At 40.8% G+C, this 23,456-nt stretch overlaps 1 protein-coding gene and 1 pseudogene across 2 annotated transcripts in view; both read right to left on the reverse strand.

Annotated features, from left to right (window-relative positions):
* Positions 1–13,776, reverse strand: part of LOC148107327 (uncharacterized) — a 176,686-nt gene extending 162,910 nt beyond the window's left edge. For both annotated transcript variants that reach the window (XR_015722569.1, XM_087857981.1), the window contains exon 1: positions 13,576–13,776. Coding sequence is in view for 1 of the 2 variants with exons in the window: in XM_087857981.1 (XP_087714107.1) it covers positions 13,576–13,588 (13 nt within the window). In the remaining variant the exon portion in view is untranslated. The remainder of the gene's footprint in view (positions 1–13,575) is intronic.
* A 5,856-nt stretch (positions 13,777–19,632) lies between these two features.
* On the reverse strand, positions 19,633–21,029 carry LOC148107328 (uncharacterized; annotated as a pseudogene).
* Positions 21,030–23,456: the final 2,427 nt, after the last annotated feature.

Below are 23,456 nucleotides of genomic sequence, written 5' to 3' on the forward strand. Positions count from 1 at the left end.
GAAATTTATAGAATCTCCAAATCCATACTTGCTTTCTTGAATGGTGTTCGATGACCATGTTTTTTGGAAGGGTTTGGAGCTTGTTGAATGGTGGATGGTGAGTCCAGAGCTGGAGATCACTAGAAGTCACCACCATTCTTTGATTTAACAAACATTTATTGAGTACCTGCATGGTTAAGGCACTGGGGGAGATAGAAATATGACACCGCTTTTAAGAAAAAAAAAAGCTGATATTATTAAATGACTAACATGTACCATATTTTACGTACATTACTCCAACTAATTCTTACAAAAGCATTTTGAACTTGGGAGTATTATTTCTGTTTCACAGATAAAGAAACAGGCGCAATGAATTTAAGCAACTTGCTCAAGATCTTTCAATTGGCAAGTAGTAGAAACGGAACTGTCTGACTCCATAAATTAAAGTCAGCTTAATGTAGGTGAAAAGGCAGTTACTTGGACAACTAGAATTCAAGGCAATATGTGATAAGTGTAGTCAGAAGAGAACATTTAAAAATGCCATAAGAAGGGCAACTGGTTGGCTCAGTTGGAAGAGCGTGCAACTCTTGATCTTGGGGTCATGAATTTGAGCCCCATGTTGGGTATAGAGATTACTTAAATAAATTTTAAAAAATGCCATAAGAAGTTTCGTTAAGAGATAAGAACTTGATCCTCCCTATACACACACACACACACACACACACACACACACACACAAGCCCCTTCCTACACACCAGTTGGCATAGAACAGAACAACTTAGAAGTTCATTGGGATACAGTGTTGCATCTACTTAGGTTAAAAGTTTAGGGATAAGATTGTTCACTTTCTATGCATGAATACTGTCACACAATGGGGTATCAGCTTCTCAAACTGCCCTGCTCAGGAGACCAGCTGGGGCTTAATATGGTCAGGCCAATAGGAGCCCTTCTTACCCCCAGATGGTTTTCTGTTGTCAGGAGCCAATTCTATTTTCCCTTTCTGGAAAATAAATATCTACAAATCTGAAGGATACTCATTTTCCATCCCAGATGAAGCAATTATTGGTAAATAGGTATGGAACAATCTGCTGGCTATGTGAAAAAAATCTGCAAATCTATAAAATGCACTGGAATAAAATCATTTTTCCATATTTGGTAGCAAACTTTAATTACCTTGCACGTTTTGGTACCTACTTCTCATGTTTGAATCCAAAATCATGTAATAATGAAAACACATTTTATACATCACAGTACAATACAGTACTTTTATTCCCCTAGTCCCTCTCAGATAAGTAGGAATTATTTTCCCCAGATTAGAGGTGGGAAAAATAAAGGATAATACTTCAGATAAAGTATATTTTCAAGGTTCAAAAAGTATCTTTCCAGGATTACAGAGCCAGTGAGCGCGAAGCCAGAACCGTAGCCCAGAGCAGCCTGTTTGCAAGTTGCACGCTCTTTCTACACATGATGTGGTAGTAGGCATGATATTGTCTCTTTATGCTCTCTCATCAAAAGCAACACTCTAAGAAGGTGATATCCTTTGCCAACTTTGCCCTCAGCAAATCTCACATTAATTCACATATATCTCGGCATCTCTGAATATGGAAGACTTCCATTTTATGCGACTCTATCTATATTGCTAAATTTCCATTATTATGACTTTTCGTTGTTTTCTAGAATCTGTTATTCTGAATTTGTTACTTTCAGGCTTTTCCTTCTGTCTACACCAGATAATCATACATAGGAAATGACACAAATGAATGAAAGCATTGGATCCACATCTAGACAGAGGAATGGGTTATTATTTCAGTAGTAATCTTAGAAAGCTGATCCAAAAAAAATCATTTAAGCAAAACTTAGTTCATTTGGGTAAAACCCAAATTAAATGGTGAGTTTTCCAAACACACATTTGAAATGTTAGTATCTCCAGAGTTCCCAGAAGAAGCAAATGGGCAGATACAGACTCTCTCTCTCTCTCTCTCTATATATATATATATATATATTAGCATCTGCAAATAAGGACAACTGGATACAGAAAATCTCATAGTTTTAAAAGAGTTCTTGTACGTGGCCAGGTTTGAAATAAAAATTATATTTATCTAAGATGTCCAGCATGATGATTTCATATACCGTAAAGCTTTTACTATAGCCAAGCTAATTAACACATCTTCTCACATAGTTACCATTGTTGCGTGTGTGATGAGAGCACATGAAATCTACATGAAAATTTTATGGAATTCCCTCCTCTGTCCCCCAACATGCCATGCTTTGGGAAAGCATTTATCTTCTCAAGATATTGGGCATTTATATATTCATGTCTCCTGATGATACGTATTGGGTTTGTAATATCTCACCAGGCCAAGAACTTATCAGTTGGAGACAGTCTAGAGAGGCAGGTAAAATGGCCAAGTTTATGCAAAGCTGCAGAAAAGAGAAACGGTGTTAGAGGAAAAGAAACTCCAGGAAATGGCCTTTTCAATCCCTCTCCCTTTAGCTACAGGATTCTACAAGGGCTGCTAGAATTCTGCTCTCCGTTTTTCAATCTGCCTTAGCAGATTCAGAATGGAATGAGAAGCTGAGACCGTATTAGTAAGACACACGAACACCATATTTAGCACTTACTACTCATGAGGCTCGGTCCAATCTTTTTACCTACAGCCTCTCATGTAGCAAATAATATAAAAATCAATGTGAGGGCATCTCCGAGATACAGTGATATTTCCTGGAAATGGGAATAGGCAGAATTCCCCCGGATGTAATTCATGAGTACCTCCCACGGGAGTGAGCTCTCACGAGACATTTAGCATCTGGGAGATACAAAGTACAATATGAATGTATTGGGCTGTTCAAACTCAAATATTTGATGGCTTTTAGTAAATAATGATGTGACCATTTACCCTAAGAATGTGGACTTGTCACTCTTCCTGCCATCATGACTTAAAAAAAAAAAAAGGAAAATCTAAAACCAGACATGGGAAAATAACTTAGTTTTCTCCTTAATTCATGGGGGAAAATAACTTTGAAAAAATTTTTTTGTTGTTTTAAGAAACTAACTAAAATACTCATGAGGACCTAAAATATTGAATGCAACTTTCTAACTTCTGTACCTCAGTTTACCTAACCTTAAAATAGGATTAATAGTGTTGCACTGCACCTGCAAAGGTATATAAATGTAATAAGTCTTTTAAACCGCCACTTCGTTAAATGTAATAAGTCTTTTAAACCGCCACTTCGTAATCCTCAGAGGAAAAGGCACTCTGAAAACGTCAAGTAATCTTATCTTTGTGCCTCATTATCTGAGCTAATATTAACTGTAAAAAAGTTATGTCAAATAACATAAAATGAATATTGGAATAAAACTGCAGTTTGATTTTGTTGTTTCACCATTTATATTGCCAAGTGAGGACAAAATAAGCACAAAGGAGGAAGAGATGGCAAACACTCATTATATTATGTCACCAAAATTCCAACAGAGAAATAATACCTAACAGTAACATAGCACAGTTCCCAATTCTGCCAACTTCTAAAATAAAAACCAACTCGGATTGGGCAAGCCAGATGAAAATAAAGTAATGCCTCTTAAAAAAAGGCTCAAAACTACTTCTAAAAATCATAAGGCAATCCTAATAATTGGCAAGTAGCCGCATTTTCCACTACTTAACAGCACGTCATTAGTAAAAGTAAAAATGTCAAGGATCTCAGGCTGATACTGTGTTCACTTGTATGAAATGGTCAAGTGACCCTCATGCAAGGACAGCTTACTCTTCAACTCAGATGCATGGTCTTTATGGTGAACCAGGAAGGTTCTGTGACTGGCCCCAAAACAGTAGGCAGCACAGGAATGGCGTCTGGATCTCAAGACCACCTCCATAACATTGCCACATTCATTCTGGACAAGCTTCAAGTCTCTTAGTCCAAGGATGAGTGTCAGAGCATTTGCAAGCTGATCTGCAAAATCCAGTCTGAAGCTAATCCCAATACACAACGATGAGTTAATCCCCTGTGTTGGTACAGTGCTGTGCAATTTTTAATGCTTTACAAACCTTCATTTACCTCCTTCAAAGCAGGGGACTGTTTCATTTATCTCTATTTTCCTTATGCTAATTCAGTGCCAGGAATGTTGCACATATTCAAAAAAAAGAGCAATTATTAATGTTGTATAGTTGGGACCATAATTCATTAATCTTATTATAAACCAGATTTTACCTCAGCTTTTCCTAACTACTTTCTTAGCACAAGTTATCTTTTTCCTTTCCTGTTCCTTCCTTCCTTGGCATTTTTTTCCATCTGCGTCTTATCCATAGCTCCATAATTCCCTTAGCAGCTTCAAAAATTGTCCAAATTCCTCCAGCTTTTTTCTCCACTGGGGATTTAGCAACCCAGGCAAGGGTGTTTAACCCTGTGACTGCTTTCCGTTAACTCAGCAAAGACTTTAGATCAAATTTCCTAGTGCTCCTGATTGTTCACCAAGCATCGAGGATATTTTCATTTCCACAGCCAGAGTAGGGAAGATAGAGTAATAATGGTCATTTGCAGGGCGCACGTCCCAGTAGGGCACCTTCTGGCTTTGCTTTTACAATTATAACATTTTCCTCCACCTAACCACTTCCCCACCCTTTAGTTCCTTACCCAGTGAAGCCAGAGATCCTATTGTTCATATTGCATTGAATCTTGAAGTTTTGTTTTGTTTTATGAATCACTAATGCTCAGGTGCCCTTAATAATAACTTCTAATCATCTTCTAGCTTAAAACCCTGCCTCTGAGTCTAAGGGAGGAACAGTAAGTAAAACTGTTCTTAACGCATTTTTTTCTTACCATCATCATAAAGAATTTACTAAAGATTACTGTGTGAAAATGTGCTAAGAAGTATTTAAAGATGATATCAGAACCACAAATGGCCAACGTGACCAAAGACTAGACTGTCCTTGGGAGTCAGGACAATGCAAGGGCACTGGACCAAATTGCTAGGAGTTCTGGTTTTAAGTATAATACATTCTCAAAGCCTGGTTTCCTCATCTTTCTGCCTCCAGGGACTGCTGTGAAGAGGTGGGTGAGATTAATTTGTAAATGGTAATACTTACGTAAGATTTTTATACCTTCTCTTCCATACATGTTTACATTGAACAAGAGAAATAGAATACGATTTTAAAAGGGAAGTCGAGGAATGTTCTAGGTATGCCAATAAATCTCTGCAAGATTTCCTCTGACGTTGTTCTTTGGCAATATAGCCTACCGTCTAACGAACATTTCTTTCAGGAAAATTTTAATCTCTACCTTACAGGCTTCATCATGAAATAATGCCCAAACATCATAACCAATTTGTTTTGACCACTAAATAGGCCACTTTGTGGTCCCTACAATGAGCCCCAAATTATATTATAACCCTAATTAATACTTGCAGTGATGGGCAGACCCTAGCTTGGTATATGATGACCAAGGATTCCAACCCTTAATTGGCCATTTTGCTATACTCAGCAGTATTTGTTGCCCTTCGTCATCCAAATTACTTTGCTCAGACGCTGTCATCCCATTTGGCTTTAATGCCTATAGTCAGAACAATCCAGCCTAATGCTTTTTGGTGACTAGCTCCAGTTCAAAAGTCAGCAAGTCCCCCAGGGTAGAGAGGGCCTCAGCTCTACCAGGAAGGCACCACCACATACTTTAGAAGAGAACCAATTGGAGACTTAAATGTGAAGGTCATTTTCTCAGGGATGGGGGTAGTAAGGAGCACCTAGCTTTTCTGAAGCAAGTTCACAGCCTCAAAGCATTGGCCTTATAAACAATCTGTCCTTTCACTTGCTTTTTTTTTTTTTTTCCTCAAAGGTGTTCTGGAACTACAGCATGTGGGAGCATAATAAAAATGAGTCATCTGGGGTTGGTGGACCCCCCACTAGGGGACTGGCATTTAGAGATAAATCTACTATGAGAAGGTGACTGAAATTGCATTTCCACTGTCCAAGTGGTTTTTCCACAGAGTAACAACGAAAAATAAAAACACAACACAATGACCACGCAGGACTGTTTGCAGGGATAAACGGGACAGGAGACAGACTCACATGTGCTACGTTTTCCCACTGCAGATGAATAAAAGAGGCAATTATCTAATAAAAAATTTACTGTTAATTGCTACCAGTTAAGCAGTACTACTGTTAACACTATTAAGTACTATTTGGACTGAAGAGATTTATTTCACCTTCTTCTGCTTGGAAAATTGACATCATCCCTGGCTTCTACCTCCCCCCCAATTATAATCCACTGGAAATGGGAAAGCGACAAGAGCCATTTAATGTGTCACAACAAGAGTGAGGGGGAAGAAAGTGTTGGAAGTGGAGACTTTTCAAAGAGACGGGGGGAAATAGTATGGCGTGATGATTACAGAATCTGGGGGTTCTTTTGTTTTGTTTGGGGTTTTTTTTTTTGTTTGTTTGTTTTTTCTTCTTTCTCCCTCCTTTTCTGTATGGATTCGTGTTGTTTTGTTTTTGTTTTCTCATTTTATGGCCAAAGTGTTATTCCCAAAGGGTGTGTTCTTTCAGGTTTATGGCTCTGACTAATGGAATTGCTCTAAATAACATTTTGATCTCGCAAGGTCACCCAGAGTGCTATACCTTTCCTTTAATGATTCAGGTCTGGACCAGGCATTTCCCAGAATTGAGATGGTAATGAAGTCATTAGTTTCTTCCTACTTGAAGCCCTGGCTAGAAAGCAGAATTCTATGGGCAAAGTCTGAGTGGGCTTTTTTCATAAATCTCACACCCAGCTGAGCTGTAACACCTGTTACATTTTCCCAGGAGCCTGAGCCATAAGACCATTTCCAATCTATTTGCTCTTCTTCTTCCATAGGACACTGACAAAGGCAGGGGTCCCTGCTTTCTAAGGCACTGCTAATTGAAAATCTCTGGCTGGTGCAAATGTGAACTCAAACCCACAAGAGTTCCAAATAAGGCTCCAATGATTATTTCCTCCTCTTTTTAAAAATAGCCTTTATAATGCAGGTTATACAAGATTAATTTGTTGGAGGGAAAAATCGTCATTGAACCTCTTGCCCCCAATAAACTTTTACTTTCCATGCATTTTTTTTTTTTTTAAGGAAAGAAAAGAGAGGGGAAAATAATAAAACCCAGAGATCAGCTAACCCTACAGGACCTGTGCTTGTGAGAACTGGAGGGTGGGGGTAGGGTAGCATTAAATTGTATTTGCTTTTGTTGGTGTGCTTTTAAAATCTTCTCTATGTATTAATTTTGAACACAAGAACGGAGAACAAAGTTGAGTCAGATGATTGAGCAAATGTAAAGTGATTACAACGGCAGAGCAAGTTTAAAAAACTGTGCTCAAAAACTGAATAATTAAAAGAGGAGGACATTTTCCTGTAGGATTCTTGAAAAGAAAAAGAAAATGCATTCATTCTATAGAAAAGATGGGCATTTCTGGCCCTCATCACAGTCTGTGAGAAAAGAAAAAACACAACAACCACCTAAAAAACAAGGAGCGGCTTAGAGATGCAGCTTTCAGGCCTCAAATGATATTTGACGGAAAAAAAAGGTACATTAGAAACAAAGCAGATGTAAACGAATGAACAGTTATGTATTCTTCTGGGAGTTAGAACACCCTAAGAATTTGAGTCTTAAAGATGAAACATGGGGGACCACAGCCCACAAATCAACTGTAACAGAACCAATGACCAGACTGTTCCTTGTGACCCCACCAACTGCATTCTTCACCCAAATCCACTAAAGAAATGGACTGTCTCTGAATTCTGTACTGTGCTTTATTGGTGTGTTTTGTGGTTTGTTGGTTGTTGTTTTTCAACGCACTGTTTGTGGTCATTGTGTTGTTGGAACTGGGTATCCTTTCATGCCTCATTCTTAAGGCACATTCTCCCTAACTGCATTCCTCCTAGGCCAGCAGTTGAGAAGATGGTCTATTACGAGCTTGCAGTCATGAAGGGGTGTGTGCATCGGTAGGAAGATGGCTACCATTTCATCGCAAGAGGGAAAAATAATGAATAAGTTTTTAAATCAATGTTTAATGAACTGTATTCCTATAGCATACATTGTTTTAACTCTACTGTGAAATCTGTATGTGGTTCTAAATCCGGTTTTGAGAAGAGCTGAGACTCTCAGAAGCTCTACAGAACATTTATTCATACTGGTCCTAAACCATATTTGAATCCACTAAAAATGGATTTGGTTGCCTATTTATTGAAAAAGGAAAAAGTTTACCACATATCCCCGAGTGAAAAGCTTTAAAGTTGACCCATGTATGAAGTGCCATTTTTTTTTTTTTGGTAGGTCAAAAATGGTCAAGTATTAAGGGTAAATTTTACTTCATTTCTTCTTTTGGCTTACCTTTGTTTTTCTACTTTTTCTGGAATAATCTTTGTGTTCCCCCATAGAACTCCAGGTTGAAGCTAAAACACTTGAGAAAATGTTAGCCATTCCCTTTGGGCTGTTGTTAATCTTCTTCCCAATTCTTACTCCATTTATACTATCATGGCCAGTGGGCCGGGGAGGGGGGGGTTCTCACCCATACTTCACCAATTCTGACTGTATCCATCTAAACTATGGAGTCAAACAATTTAATAATTTAAGAATCAATTTGGATTAGTGATCAATTTTTGCCCCACTTCAATCTACCATAAAAACAGTGTGTCACAATTCTGCTCAGAGAATTTTATGTTCCCATTCACTGTCCTGAAAATTAAAGATATGTTCCCATGGAGGAAAAGTCAAGCAAAACAAAGACTCTCAATACACTGATATTTCATTTCTAGAAAAAAAAAATATATGGTTAAGATGGTGGCCTCTTATTTGTTAGAAAAACAAGCAACATTGATTCTATCAGACATACTTTCTCTCACTTCCCAGAAGTTTGGGTTACTTCTAGATTCTTCCATCTCCTTTCCACCATCTATGCATTTTGACTCCCCGCTTGTCAACAGAGGGATTTTTTTTTTTTTTTTGACTCTGCATTGATCATTGACAATTCTTACCTTTCCTGCTTCCTCCCTTTATTTGGTTATTTATGTGCAAGAGAACTGGACTTTACTACCCTATTTCACCAATAGGTTCTGCCACCTATTGCACTGTTTTCTGACTTACAGTAATACTTTACTTGATCCATTTTCTATTTTGTATGTGCTAGTGATCAATATTGGTATTCATAATCTTTCTGAGAGCTCAGCATTTATTTAAAAAAGGACCATTGTATTATTTAGGTGGCGATGCTGATCTATATTTTAATTAGGGAAAGCGGAGCAAAAATGATTTTAAACCCCACACCATTAAAGGCAGGCAGCATGAAGCAGTAGGAAAAAAAAATCACCAGTAAGGTAAGGTTGTAGTCTGGTTGCTATGACTAACTCTGTGACTTTGAGCATGTCACTTAACCTCCATGGGACTTAAGTCATCGTCTGTAAGATAAAAGATTTTCAAGAGATAGAACATAGTTCCTGAAACCAATATTACGCTATATGTGAACTAACTAGAATTTAAATAAAAACTTGAAACAAAAAGAGAAAGAGAGAGAGAAAAAAAACAACACAGGTCTCTCTACTTGTACTTTTGTTCAGCTCTCAATCCATTAATCCACAAATCCCCTTTGAATTCCCATGTGGCCCTGGTGTAACACCAATTTTCTACAATGACCAACAGCCAAGAGTAGTTGATCCATCAGCCCCGTGATTCCCAAAGCTCTGGGACTCAGCTGAATCTTGAGTTGCTAGGCAGGGAGATTTTCTTTTCATTCCTTCACTGCTCTTTAGTCCTTCAAGGTACCGAGGGAACTCGACTCCTGACAGGTGCCTTGGTGGGTACAGGTAACGTTGCTTGAATAAACTCCTCAGAAACACCCCATAGCTTTGACTTTCAAGGTGCCCACTGATGTCCTGTATCATATGCAGGAATTTCCCAGACTCATTCCTCCATAAATTCCCACCCCAATCGCACACCAATGGAATAGGAATGGAAATCAAATACGAATGTTGTTCAGAATCAAATGGGAAAAATTTCTTTCTCAGCTTCAGGTAATAAAAGTAAAAAGGCAGGGTGATCTCTGAATTCTCCTAAAGAAAAATGAAAATGTTCTTCATTAGTTGCTCCAGGGCCCCAGGAAGGCATCCCCCTCCCCACCCCTTTTAAAATAAGAGCTTGCCCTTCCCTACACAGCCCTTTTAATACAAGTGAAAAAATTCCAAATTCCTCATTTGTTTAGCCTGAAAATCCCCTGCACATTCCCACAAACTACTTCCTTTTCTCTCTTTTTAGCAGGACTCCCCTCTCTCTCTTTAATGAAGAGAAGTTCAGAGGGTTTTTCCCATGAATAGATGGCAGGCACCTGGGAGTTATGAATTTTAAAGTGATCATTTTCTTTCAGCAATGCCGGACAATGGGCATCTCCTTTTGACTCACTTTCACAGCTTTGAGAGGCTCTCAGATCAGCCACATTCCAATCGGACTGGAGTCAGCTCAGAGCTGTGCTGGACCGCATCAAGGTCTCGCACAGAAAGACAAGGAGCAGATGGCCGGCACCAAGCTCCCCTCCCCCTTTCAGCGCGCAAAGGCAGGCAATGTGGGAAAGCGTTCGCCGGGCATTGCCTATTGATCCCTGAATAGAACCACCGCATGCCACCAGCCTGTAGGTATGAACCTCTGTTAACAGATGGTGAGATCATTATGAGCAATTAATTCCTTTAATGTATCAGTGGGAACATGTTGGAAAGGATGACGCCAACACTCAGTGAATAGTGCACTCCTCACTCCTGGGGGAGCGAGCGGGTGCTACCTTGGGGGGCGGCTGGGAATATCTCCCCAGGCTGCCTGCAGCCTTACAGCTTGGGATGGGATCTGGGAACGGACTGCCTAGAACTGAGGTGTGGTTTTCATTAACTAATTGTGAATCCTTCCCTTCCTTCGTGATTAATGCCAGATTTGTCTCTAGGTCATTTTTATATACAAGAACCATCCCAAAATATAGAGACAAACAAAAGCAATACTTGTCAGTAAATCTGAGATGCATGGGGAATTATTTCACAGAAATCAGCAGAGTATCAGGTCATGGGGTCACTTTTGCTAAGCACAACTAGAGCTGTGACAGTTCTAAATTTAAAATAAATGTTTCTTTCAACAAAGATAAAGCAGTGGTAAAACTATGTGCATCCTAGGGTTTGAGTCTGGAAACTGAAATGTTTGGGCACATTATAAATGGGTAGATTTAAAAGAGGGTATTTTTTAAAATATGAATTCACAAATACAGTGATTTTGAGCAAATGACACATCCAGCAAATTATCTCCCCTTGTATAAGTGAAATAATTATTAAATTTCAGTAACAATGTAAAAATAATAATCAGCGGCCAACTGGGAAAAATTGGCACCCTCTTCTTCAGATATTGCTCTGATTAATAATCAATGAGATGTTGGCATTTTTACATGTTTTTCCTATTTTTAAAAATAATACTTAGTAGCAGGGGCATTTCTGTTTTACAAGAAAAAGAAAAATCTTAGGACGCAGTACATACCGTTGGGTAGCCCTTAGATTTTAAGAAGATAGAAAATACAGGGACAGGAAATACTGGCAACTATTCACTTAATTCATATTTAAATGACACTTTTTGCTTGTAATTAAGACACTCAAGCAGTGTCTCTGTTCATGAAATTTACATAACTGTACAATAGCTTGCCTAAATGAACAGCAAATGGCAGTTAACCTTGAAGTGTATTATCTTAATTGAATAAATCTGGCTTTAATTCAATAAATTAAAAACAGAAATAATATCGCAAAAGACTTTTAAAAACAGACTTGCCATCACCCCCTAAATACAGAATGGTACTGTTTATAGTTGTGTTGGAATGCTCGGACATTTTCCAGTATGATTTTAGAACTCTAAAAGCATTCTGGTACACACTCGCTCTTTTTCCATCATTGTTTCCAAAGCAAATCAATGTCACTTTTTGGAAATCATTGATAATAATACCTGAACACTGAATCAGAACTCATAAGCATGCTTATTTAAAGATGATTCCTCATCTGGGTCTCCAATTCCTCTACCTCTATGGGAAATTCAGTCTTCCTCTTTTTTTTTTTTTCAAATTCTTTATCGCTGAGAGTTCTATGACATACAGAAGAGACTAACTAGAGGAAAATAGACTTCTTACATAGGAAAGAGGCATTCCCACTACTTTTTCATTTAAATCAGATTTACATGGACTGCAAATCCCTTCAGCATAAGGGAACTGACAAAAACTGCCGAATTCTTCCCTCCCAAAGTTTGTTGCATTAATCAGCACAATCATGTTTCAGTGATTATACAGTTAAGGAGAAGAAATCATGCAATATGTTTTTATTTGCATGAAATAAGTTAATGAGGCACCACCTGTGCCTTGTATCAGTTTACGGGGGAAAAAAAGCAGGAGAACACAGGTGTTCTAAGAGCATCACGGTAGACTTTATACATTCATTTAAAAACCCTAAAACCTAAAAGCATTTATGAGAATCTACAGTGCATATTGCCAAGGAAGAACCTATACACGCAGAGACATACATAAAAATTATTGTGAAGAAATTCCTGGTTTCTTGGCTAGCAAGGAAAAAAAAAAAGCCGTAATTCATTCTTTCCTCGTTCTCACAGTGTTTGCTATTGTACCATCTGCAATATACAATGTACGTGCTCAGCCATAACCCGTACGGCTGGAAAAGAAGCATTCACACTGTGAATTACCATTTTTCCCAGCATCTAGCTGTAGTCAAAGACAGCACAATAATAAACTAGAAGCTCCTTTGTCTGTTAAACATTGTTCTTCATTACTACATGAAAAGCAAATTGTCTTTGTATAGAGGAAGAGTGGCACATACAGCCATGGGAGTGGGGGGAAGGGCTTTGCCTCTCTCACTGACCACCTCATAGACACAGAGGCCACTCATCTATCTTTCCCCACCGGCCCACCCAACTCTGCTTTCCAAATCATCCTCCGCCGGGCACGTTGCGGAGAGATCCCTTGTTCAGTTGAGTGAGATGCTAGGTTGGAGGCTCCCAGAAGCTTTTACACTGAATATCCTGACACATCCACAGAGTTCTTTTTTTAAATCACTTCAGTGTGTCCCTTTGTAATGTTTGGGAGAAGTGAAGCTTATCAGAGATGCTCTTTTTTCCTGGGGCTAAATATACTCCGCAAGTTACTGGGGGGGGGGGGGCTTTGGACTCTTGAGAGCCAAATAAAAAGCAAGCAAACCAACAAAACATCTGGAGCAGCAGATTATCTAGGTAGATAGATAGACAGATACATACATACATAGATACACAGATAGAATGTAAACGTATACCAGGTACACAGTAACAATTCCCATGAAAGAGAATGTATAGATTCGACCCGAACTACCCATTCAAGGAAAAGGTCCTCGTAATGGAAATTAGTCACCTACAAGAAATGAATGATTTTATGAGGGCTTTTTAAATCTTTTGAATGTAATAACTTCCAACAAATCTTACAACACAATAAACTTGCTTGCAAAAACTTTACTAAATTAAAAAATCATAAATCTCTCCTCATAGGAAAGGCAATGGGCAAACCCAAGTTCTCATTTTAAATGTCAAAGGAAATTACCTCTTAGTGACATCTGGTATGACCCTCAGTGGATCATTTCCTCCGTGTGTTGCTCGAGAGGACTGCTAGGAGAGGTGTAGGGCACTCTGTTAGGCATGACGTGAGGCGCCAAAATCTTATCTGTCAACTCCACTGGACAGAGACGAGCTGGATGCAGCAAATTGCCTGCATATCGATCCAAAAGTAGTTCAATTTATGTATTTACTGTTAAAAACAAGTTGAGATCTCATCAGAGACTGGTAAAGATGACTGAGGGAAAAATGTTCAAAGATCAGCTTTGGGCGTAAAACAACTGTTTCCATATTGTTGGATTTTGCAGTATAATTATGTGTGTGATCACTAGTTTTTTGTCTCCAGCATATGAGAATAAAACCGGGCTCAGTGAATTGTCAGGAGGCTTTAAAGAAATCATATCATGAAATAACCACATTAGTTTGCTATATAGTAGGCTTTCAATAAATGACAGTTGTCTTTTCAGGTGTAGATTAACATTTGATTTTTAATTTAGGAGGAGAAAATCCCTAATTGCCCAGTAGTATATTCACATTTGTTCTCTCCTTAGGAAAGACACAACTTTTATTTTTCACGCCCAACACCTGAAATGGCAACTTTCAAGTTGTGAAATGTAACTGTGACAATCCTTCTCGACTCTGAAATTCTTATTCTGGAATATTTTCAAATATCTAAAGTTCATATCCTCAACCCAGAAATCAAGTCTGTTACCCTGGAGCTTGCGACCATATTCAATCTAAAAAGAAACCCGCCTATGTATTTTTACCATGCATCACGTGACAGGGCTAGTTTTGACTTAGGCAGGCTCATTCTGTGTAAACAAGACACTGACATCACCAAGATACAGAGAGGAATAAACTCAGTCCATGCCCATGAGAAAGTGGTAAAAATACATGAGTCACATCAGAAACATCTGTCTTCAATCCCAAGTTAAGGACTTCCCAGGCTAAGGGGCAATTTGTGAATCATATGATCTACTCTCCAATTCAAACATTTGCATTTGTCTTAATTCTACTAAGATGTAAAAGGATAACTGATAGTTTATCTTTTTTAATAATACTGCTTTTCCTTGAAAGTTTGCATACAGGTTTCCAAATTGTCGAAACGAATACATTTTTGTATTTTAATTTTCAATTTGAATGCTTTCTCCTTAATTCAGAATGACAGCACTTGTTCCTAAACTCATAAAACAAAGTATTTACTCGTAGTCCCTATAGTTGTGTCTTTTTTTCACTTGCAGCGAAAACACGTTGAACTTCCCCACTGTAACTCCTCAATGTTTAGACCCTCCCTTTCCAGTATCTGTTCCCTTTCCCTTCCCATGGGCTCTTTCTCTGTCATTTCAAACATATCAGGCCATCTCAGTTTGGGGCAGTTGTTCTCCATTGAGGGTGATTTTGCCCCTGGGGGACATTTAGCTATGTCTAGAGACAATTTTGGTTGTCACAACTGGGTAGAGGGGATGCTACTGGCATCCAGTAGGTACAGGCCAGTGATGCTGTTGAATGTGCTGTGATGCATAGGGCAGTCCTCTCGCCCACCCCATATAAAGAATTATCCAGCCCCAAATGTCCATTGCACCCAGCTTGAGAAACCCTGGTCTGGAAGGGGTACAAAACCCAAAACCTAATTATACATCATTTTGTGCCTAGCTACGCCCCTAGCCATGCTTTCCTCTTTGCTAAACTTTTTCAAAACATCTCCCCTCTATTTCCTATTACCCCCTTACTCCTTAATCATCTGCAATTTATTTTCCTTCTACACAAATCACTGCAACTGTTGTCTTCAGGCCACTAACTTCTTTAAATGCTAGGTCTCACCGTCCAGTGAGAACCTCCCTGTCCTTTATTTTCACATCACTGTTGCATTTCAATTGCTGGCCACTTTCTCCTTCTTATAACCCTCTCATCCCTTGGTACCATTCACAACCATGGTCTACAAGTCTTCATTGTCCTCATCTTCCTCTTTTTCCTCTTCTTCATCATCATCATCTCATCAATCATCTCGACGGCTAACACCTTATGCCTGACTTGGTTCCATTCTCCATTTCAATATCCCCCCAGTTGGAGAGGTTTCCCTGTCCACCCAACTCAGAGTAACACCGTGTGATCTTCCTATCCCCTTAACTTGCTTTGGTTTTTGTTACTACCTGATATTACATATTTTTTAAGTTTGGGTCTCGTCTCCCCTCACCCCACTCCCTCTTCCCCAAGAATATAAACTTGAGAACAGAGGAGAGACAGGGCTTGTATTGTTCACTTCTATGTGATTAGCACCTCGTACTTAGCTACACATGTTTATTTGTAGAATGCATGGTTGAATGAAAGAATGGATGTGCTTGGGGGAGAACTCCCAAATCTTTGAAGGGCTTTCTACCTGCCAGCACTGTGCTTAGTGCAGTGTTCAATGCTAATAGTATCTGTTTCCGAAAACTCTTTCCTTTTTTTGTCTTTGAAGACACTGCCCTGGACTGATACTCCTATCTCCATGGTCATTTCTCTGTCTCCTATGATGCCTCCTCTCTCTGCTTGGCTGTTACTAGGATTGCCTCCTCAGAGGCATGCCATCCCCTTGTTCTGTTCCCTCCTTGACAGCATGTTCCAGTGTCCCACTGAGTGACCGTGGTGAGGTTCTGTGTGTCACACTGCACATCCGTAGAGCCAGTCGTACCATGGGTCCTTCTGATGACCAAACATGTTCTAGGCCAATGCTTCTGCAAGGTATGTCATTTGCAAAGATCTTGAGGGAGGAAGAAACCTTGAATATTTGGGAAAGTGGAAAAAAAAAAGGCTATGTGCTGGAATGAAGAGACCGAAGAGTGTAACATGGATAAAATGTGATTGTGAAGAAATTTTCATTGGAGGCCCCTTTATGTACATATACGGACATCTAATTGTTCAAGACATGTGGACAAAGAAATTAAAGATGAACCGAGGTTCCCTTCATGGCCAAAGTTCTGTGATGTAGTAAGCACAAGCACTCTGTCTAAACAAGGCACACCTCATTGTATTCCACCTCACTTTACTGCACTTCACAGATGTGTGAGTTTTACGAACTGGATGCCTCAAGCAAGTCTATTGGCGCCATTTTCCAACAGCAATTGCTCACTTCATGTCTCTGTGTCACATTTTGGTAATTTTCTAAAAAAGATTTTATTTATTTACTTATTTGAGAGAAAGAGAGTGAGGAAGCATGAGTCAGGGGCAGAGACAGAGGGAGGAGAAGCAGACTCTCTGCTGAGCAGGGAGCCGAATGCATGGCTCGATCCCAGGACCCTGAGACCATGACCTGAACTGAAGGCAGACACTTAACAGACTGAGCCACCCAGGTGCCCCATATTCTGTAATTTTTGAAATATTTCCATTTTTTAATTATTATTACATTTGTCATTGTGATCTGTGATCAGTGATCTTTGATTTTACTATTCTAATTGTTCTGGGATGCCATGAACTGCACCCATATAAAGCAGAGAAATTAATAAATGTTCTGTGATCCAAGTGTTTCACTGACTGGCCATTCTCCCATCTCTTTCCTTTTCCTCAGGTCTCTCTATTCCCTGAGACACAATAATATAGAAATGAGGCAAGTTAATAACCCTACAGTGGGCTAAATGTTCAAGTGAAAGGAAGAGTCACATGTCTCTTGCTTTATTTATTTATTTTTAATGATATTATTTATTTATTTAACAGAGAGAGAGACAGCCAGCGAGAGGGAACACAAGCAGGGGGAGTGGGAGAGGAAGAAGCAGGCTCCCAGCAGAGCAGGTAGCCCGATGTGGGGCTCCATCCAGTGTCCTGGGATCATGCCCTGAGCCCAAGGCAGACGCTTAACGACTGAGCCACCCAGGCGCCTCAAGAAAATGGTTTCTTGAGATAGAATCTACTCCTGGTGAAGATGCTGTGAGGATTGTTGGAATGACAACAAAGGATTTAGAATATTACATAAACTTAGTTGATAAAAGGGTGGCAGGATTTAAGAGGATTGACTCCAGTTCCAAAAGAAGTTCTACTGTGGGTAAAATGCTATCAAACAGCATCACATGCCATAGAAAAATCATTCAGAAAAGGAAGAGTCAATCAATATGGCAAACTTCATTACTGTCTTATTTTAAGAAATGACCAGGGGCACCTCCGTGGCTCAGTCAGTTAAGTATCTGACTCTTGATTTTGGGTCAGATCATGATCTCAGGGTTGTGGGGTAGAGCCTCTCATTGGGCTCCATGCTCAGCATGGAGTCTGCTTGAGATTCTCTCTCTCCCTCTCCTGCTCCTCCCCCTGCTCGCTCATGCTATCTAACATAAATAAATAAATAAGATCTTAAAAAAAAAAAAAAAAGAAAAGAAAGAAAGAAATGGCCACAGTCACCCCAACCTACAGCAACTACCACCTTTACCAGTCAGCAGCCTTTAACACGAAGACAAGACCCTCCACCAGTAAAAAGATTATGACCTGCTGAAAGTTCAGATGATGGTTACCATTTATTTTTAACAGTAAAGTATTTTAAATTAAGGGTGTACCTTTTTTTTAGCCATCATGCTATTGCACACTTAAGACAGTCGAGTGTACACATAATTTTTATATGCACTGGGAAACCAAAAAATTCATTTGATGCATTTTATTGCAATATTCAATTTATTGTGGTGCTCTGGGACCAAACCTGCAATATCTCTGAGGTTGTCTGCACTAGATAAATAATAGATGTGAATGAATGCAATAAAATGCATACTTTTGATAGAATAGACTCAAGAGCAGTGCTGGTCATCCTCTAAATCGGTTCTGTGCCATTTTCTGGCCTGTTCTGTGCCCTGGCCTGATTATCCAGTCCCTAGGTGGCTGCCCCTTGCACCAGCTGTCAATGGGAGGGCAGGAGGAGGAAAGGTAGGGTGGGTTTTCTTATTCCCTCCTGCTTTGCTTGTCATGAGGACAGCTCCTTACTGGGCCCAGGAATGGGAACAGGTTCTCCTATCGCTAGCTTCTGGAAGTCTCTGCAGTCCTCTCCTCCCCCCATCAATGCCACAGCCGGCGAATGAGCCTTCAGGACAGTCTCTTTATCTGCACCATTTGGGATCTTGTCCCATATTTAGGCAACTCTGCTTTTGTGTGTATGTGAATTAGGTACCTATTGTGTATGTGCAAATTGTGTGAGCATGATTTTCCTTTCTTTTTAATTTTTTTTTAATTTGCAGCTTTCTTTATTTTTCTATTATCCTCTGATACTGACATACTAACTAAAAGTGACTCATATCCACATTGCGGGGGGGGTGTGTGTGTGTGCGTGTGTGTGTGTATGTGTGTATGCCATCAAGCAAAAGCTTTTATTTTAACTGTATAAAAATTAAAAATATTAAATATACAATATCTTTAAAAAGTTTTTCAAAATAACAAGAAAAAAATTGCTTATAAAACTTAAACTCCCCTGAATTAATCTATGAACTTAGGTCTAATCTAATAGAAATATTATGAAGTTTGAATGGAATGTTCTTGTTATTTAGGGTTTTGTTTCCAATTTAAAAAAGACAATCAAAATTCATTCAGGTGCATATGAAATTTCTTGTACAGAGTTCTAATACATGTTCATGTACTTAAAAATGGCATACAGAAATGCCCATGCCATACAAATATGGTCTTTATTGTTTTAAACATCGGTATCCTTGCCAAATTTAAATGATGGTTCAAGTAATAGTGGACTTTTTATTTAAATCAAAATACAATACTTACATTATCTAATTCTAGAGGGTCCAATAATGTGAAAATAATGTATTCATAAGATTATATTAACTGAATCTTATTTGAAAAATATTATCTTAAAATTATGCTAGATCTACTTGAATAAAAGTGATTGTAGCATCACTTAAATTACAGTAGCTAAGCCAAAAGGAGATCAGTGAAAATTACTGTAAAGACAGAAAACACATGCAGATGTTGTGCCGTGGCTGTGGGTGCTCAGGACCCAGCTGCTGTGAGCCAAGTCATAGCGGCAGGTGACCCAGGATCGCTGTGTCCTCAGTGCAGGACCCTCCTCCTTCCTGGGGGGCCCGATGGCTTAGGGGACCCCAGGACACTTGCAGCCTCTGTGGGCTGCAGGTGGAGCAGTGGGAGCAAAAGGGCCACTTGGGAAAGGCTGGAAGTCGGACTGGGCGTTGGCCAGCATTTGCCTGCGCGATCATCTTCTTCTCTCAGCTCCTTGAGGCTTCTCTCCGTCAACAAGCTGCCGTCCAGCTTTCTTGGGCTCTTTCCACATAGAAGAGGATCTCCTTCCAAAGGTAGAAGTCTTTCTCTCCAATTCTTTGCTTACGTCTTAGCCATCTTCTTGTCGAGGCTGTGAATCTGATTTGTGCGGTTCATGTTTCTACGTGTGTTGGGAAGTTTCTTCTCCATTTCCCAGCAATGTGTTTCCTCCTCAGTTTTCTCTGATGTTACGTGATGTGTCCCTGGTGTCATTCAGGCAGAATTTGAAGCTTCAGCTTCAGCTGCTGAATCTCACTTTCAAGGTGTAAATTTTCATGCTGCAAAGATGCTTCCTCGGTTTGGAGTCTTGCTCTTTGCCCCGTAAGCTCTTCATTCAGTTGTTTTTCTTCCCATGACTGTCTGGCTATTTCTTGATTTTTCTCTTCAGTACTTTGAACGGCACGGTGAAGTCAGCATCATCAATGATACTCTTCAGATCAACTCCCGACCGATGGACGGGGTGATGGCCATTTCTTTTGCTTGACTTCCCAGTTTACATGATCTCTAAGGACGTCAGAGAAGGGGAAGGCCTTCAGCAGGTTTCAGCCATGGACATTAACTGCCTGGGTTTCTCTTTCAGGACCCGCTCCATTCCTGTGTTCAACTGCTCCAGCCTTTCTTTCTTTTCCTCCTTTTCCTGGGCTCTCTCCTTCCATCTCGCAATTTCTTGTTTGGGCAGTTCTGCACTTTCGGGGAAAAAAAGTATTTTCATTCAAATCATCCATTATTTCCTCTCGAACTTGTTCTCCATCCTTCTCTGATGCTTTGAAGATGGATTTTTTATCAGTTGCTTGGGAAAGTTTAAGAGGCTGGCTTTTCTCTGCCCTTTTCAGAAAGTTGACAGTGTCTTGAAGTGGCGTCCTGCTCAGGTTTGTATTCACTGCCAACAAGCACAGGTTTGTAACGTGAGAGGACTGGCCTGCACCCCAGGCAGCCTGAGGGCCTCATCAACCTGTGTTGCTGGCCCCAGATTCTCACTACATCCCCACAGACTTCACTGCAGGCAGAACACCTGTGCCTAGCGCCTTCACGCTTCTTAAAGTGCATCATCTCTTTACTATCAAAACCAGCCCCGCAGTAGATACCAGGATTCCCAGAGAAATGCACAGAGACCTGGGACATGGCTCCAGCTTTCAGAAATCACCAGCAAGGGGCCCATGGGTGCTCCAGGACCAGTTGGAAAGTGGATCCGGTGGAAGGCAGCAGGCCCTCCATGGCTGCAAGCACTCCACAGCTCTGCTCCCAAGTGCCAGTGTCCTGTGGGTCTCAACTGACAACTTAGAACCCTGGGGAATATTCCATCTCTAAGGTAAACAAGTGCCAGACGACCAGGGCAGATCCGTTGGGTCAGAGCAAAGGGAGACCAGGGGCGCCTGGGTGGCTCAGTTGTTAAGCGTCTGCCTTTGGCTTAGGGTGTGATCCCAGTGTTCTGGGATCGAGCCCCGCATCAGGCTCCTCCGCTGGGAGCCTGCTTCTTCTCTCACTTCCCCTGCTTGTGTTCCCTCTCTTGTTGGCTGTCTCTCTCTCTCTGTCAAATAAATAAATAAAATCTTTAAAAAAAAAAAAAAAAAGAGGAAAGGGAGACCAGCCAGGTGCTAGAAAGCAGTTCTCCCTAACTTTGCCTTGAAATAGAACGTGATCTCACCTATACGGGCACTGGAAGAAGTGGAAAGAGGTCAAAGCAGGGCCAGGCCATGTCATTTCTGAGCACGAGAGCAAGTCAGGGCAGAGTGGTGGGGCCCCATCCCTGGGTGAGCCTCATTTTCCTGATTTAATGTTTCCTTCTGCTGCAGGAAGCCTGGTGCTGCCCACAAGGTCCTGGGGATCTTCCCCTTCTAAGGTTCTCTCTCTCCTTTGTATGTGGTCACTGTCGGCAGGCAGGGGCCCCGGACTGAAGGGTCTCCCCAAAGGTATTAACTCAGCGACCTGGATTCCAATCCTAACAACTCAGGAGAATACAATCGAAACTGGCAGGTCTTCTAATTTCATGGATTTTCTGTAGGGCCAGTGGGCTCCTGTCCAGTCCAAGTGTTCCCGGAAGGGGGTGACTCTGCTTCAGAGGTGACACAGTGACCGGGACTCCTTCCCTCATGTGGCCCCCCATCTTCGGCCCACACCTCCCACGATGGCCTCAGGGAGGGTCCCCAGTCCGTGGACTCATCTTCAGAAGTGCGCCTCTGGGGAGGGGGCCTTTTATTTCACTAAACCACATCTCACTCTCCGGCATCTCTGGCAGACCCAGCTCAGAGCCTCCCTGTCCCTCCCCTGGGACTGTCATGAGCAACTTGTCCCCAGCCCCTTTACTGAGAAGGATACACGACTACTGTCAGCCAAAGCCAGTCTGGGGGTCCTGAGGGGCTCCACAGGGGCAGAGAATGGAGGTTCTGACCAGGCTTGGTGGTGCAGGGAGGAAGTGGCCAACTGCCCACGGTGGGAGGGGTTTCTTTTCTTCTTTTTAATTAGGCTATTTTTTTTAAAAAGATTTATTTATTTATTTGAGGGGGGCAGAGGGAGAGAAAGTCTTAAGTTGACTTCATGCTAAGTGCATAGTCCAATGTGGGGCTCTATCTCGCAACCCTGAGATCAGGACCTGAGCTGAAACCGAGCTGGACACTCAACTGACTGCATCACCCAGGCGCCCCTTAATTAGACTACTTTTTAGGAGCAATTTAGGTTTAAAGAAAAACTGAGTATACGTAGAGATCCCCTAGAAGCATTTCTGTTTGTGTCCCTATCAAATGCCCTGATTTCACCTTGCACACCCCCTCCCATTTCCTTTGTAAGGTTCCCATGGTCAATTCCACTCTTCATTTCCTTGAGAAAAGAATTTATCAGCTATGATTTTTTCAAATAGTGATCTATATTTAAGAATAATCAGAACAAGAAAATTTATTCCAAAGTATGGAACTTAAATTATATGTAACAGAAAAGCACCAGTTGGGGAAGCAGCCGTATAACTAAAAGAGACGTCATTTGCTTTTCCCTTTTTTATCCAATTATGTTTTCTTCCTTAAACTTTTTTTCTTTCCTCTGATTCATTTTTCTTCTATCCAGACTCTTTGCCTTTAAAGAAAACTCCAGTGGTGGGCAGCCATTGAAAGCAATCACGCATAATGTGAGTTATCAAGCGGGATTTGAAAGAAAAGTAATTGATGACTGGGAATACCAGTCAAGACAAAGATAAAGAAGCTGTGTGTGTGTGTGTGTAGTGGTGTGTGGGGTGTGGTTGTGTGTGTATATGGGATTGTGTGTGTTATGTGCGGTATGAGGGAAGGTGTGTGTGTGGTGTGGGGGAGGGTGTGTAGAGGGTGTGTGTGTGTGTGGTGGTGTGGGTGGTGTGGGTGATGTGTGTATATGAGGATGTGTGTAGTGTGTGTGCTGTATGAGGGACAGTATGTGGGGGGTGTGTGGTGTGGGGGAGGGTATGTGTGGTGTGGGGAGATTGTGTGAAGTGTGTGTGTGGTGTGGGGGAGGGTGTGTGTAGTGTGTGTGGTGTGGGGGAGGGCGTGTGTGGTGTGGGGGAGGGTGTGTAGGGTGTGGGTGTGTGTGGGGGGGGGTGTATGTGGTGGTACGTGAGGGGGTGTGTATGGTATGAGGGAGGGTGTGTGGGGTATGTGTGGGGTGGGTGGTGTGTGTATATAG

The sequence above is a fragment of the Ursus americanus genome, chromosome 32 (genome assembly GCF_024610735.1).
Source record: "Ursus americanus isolate L20-20 chromosome 32, mUrsAme1.1.p, whole genome shotgun sequence".
NCBI lineage: Eukaryota > Metazoa > Chordata > Mammalia > Carnivora > Ursidae > Ursus > Ursus americanus.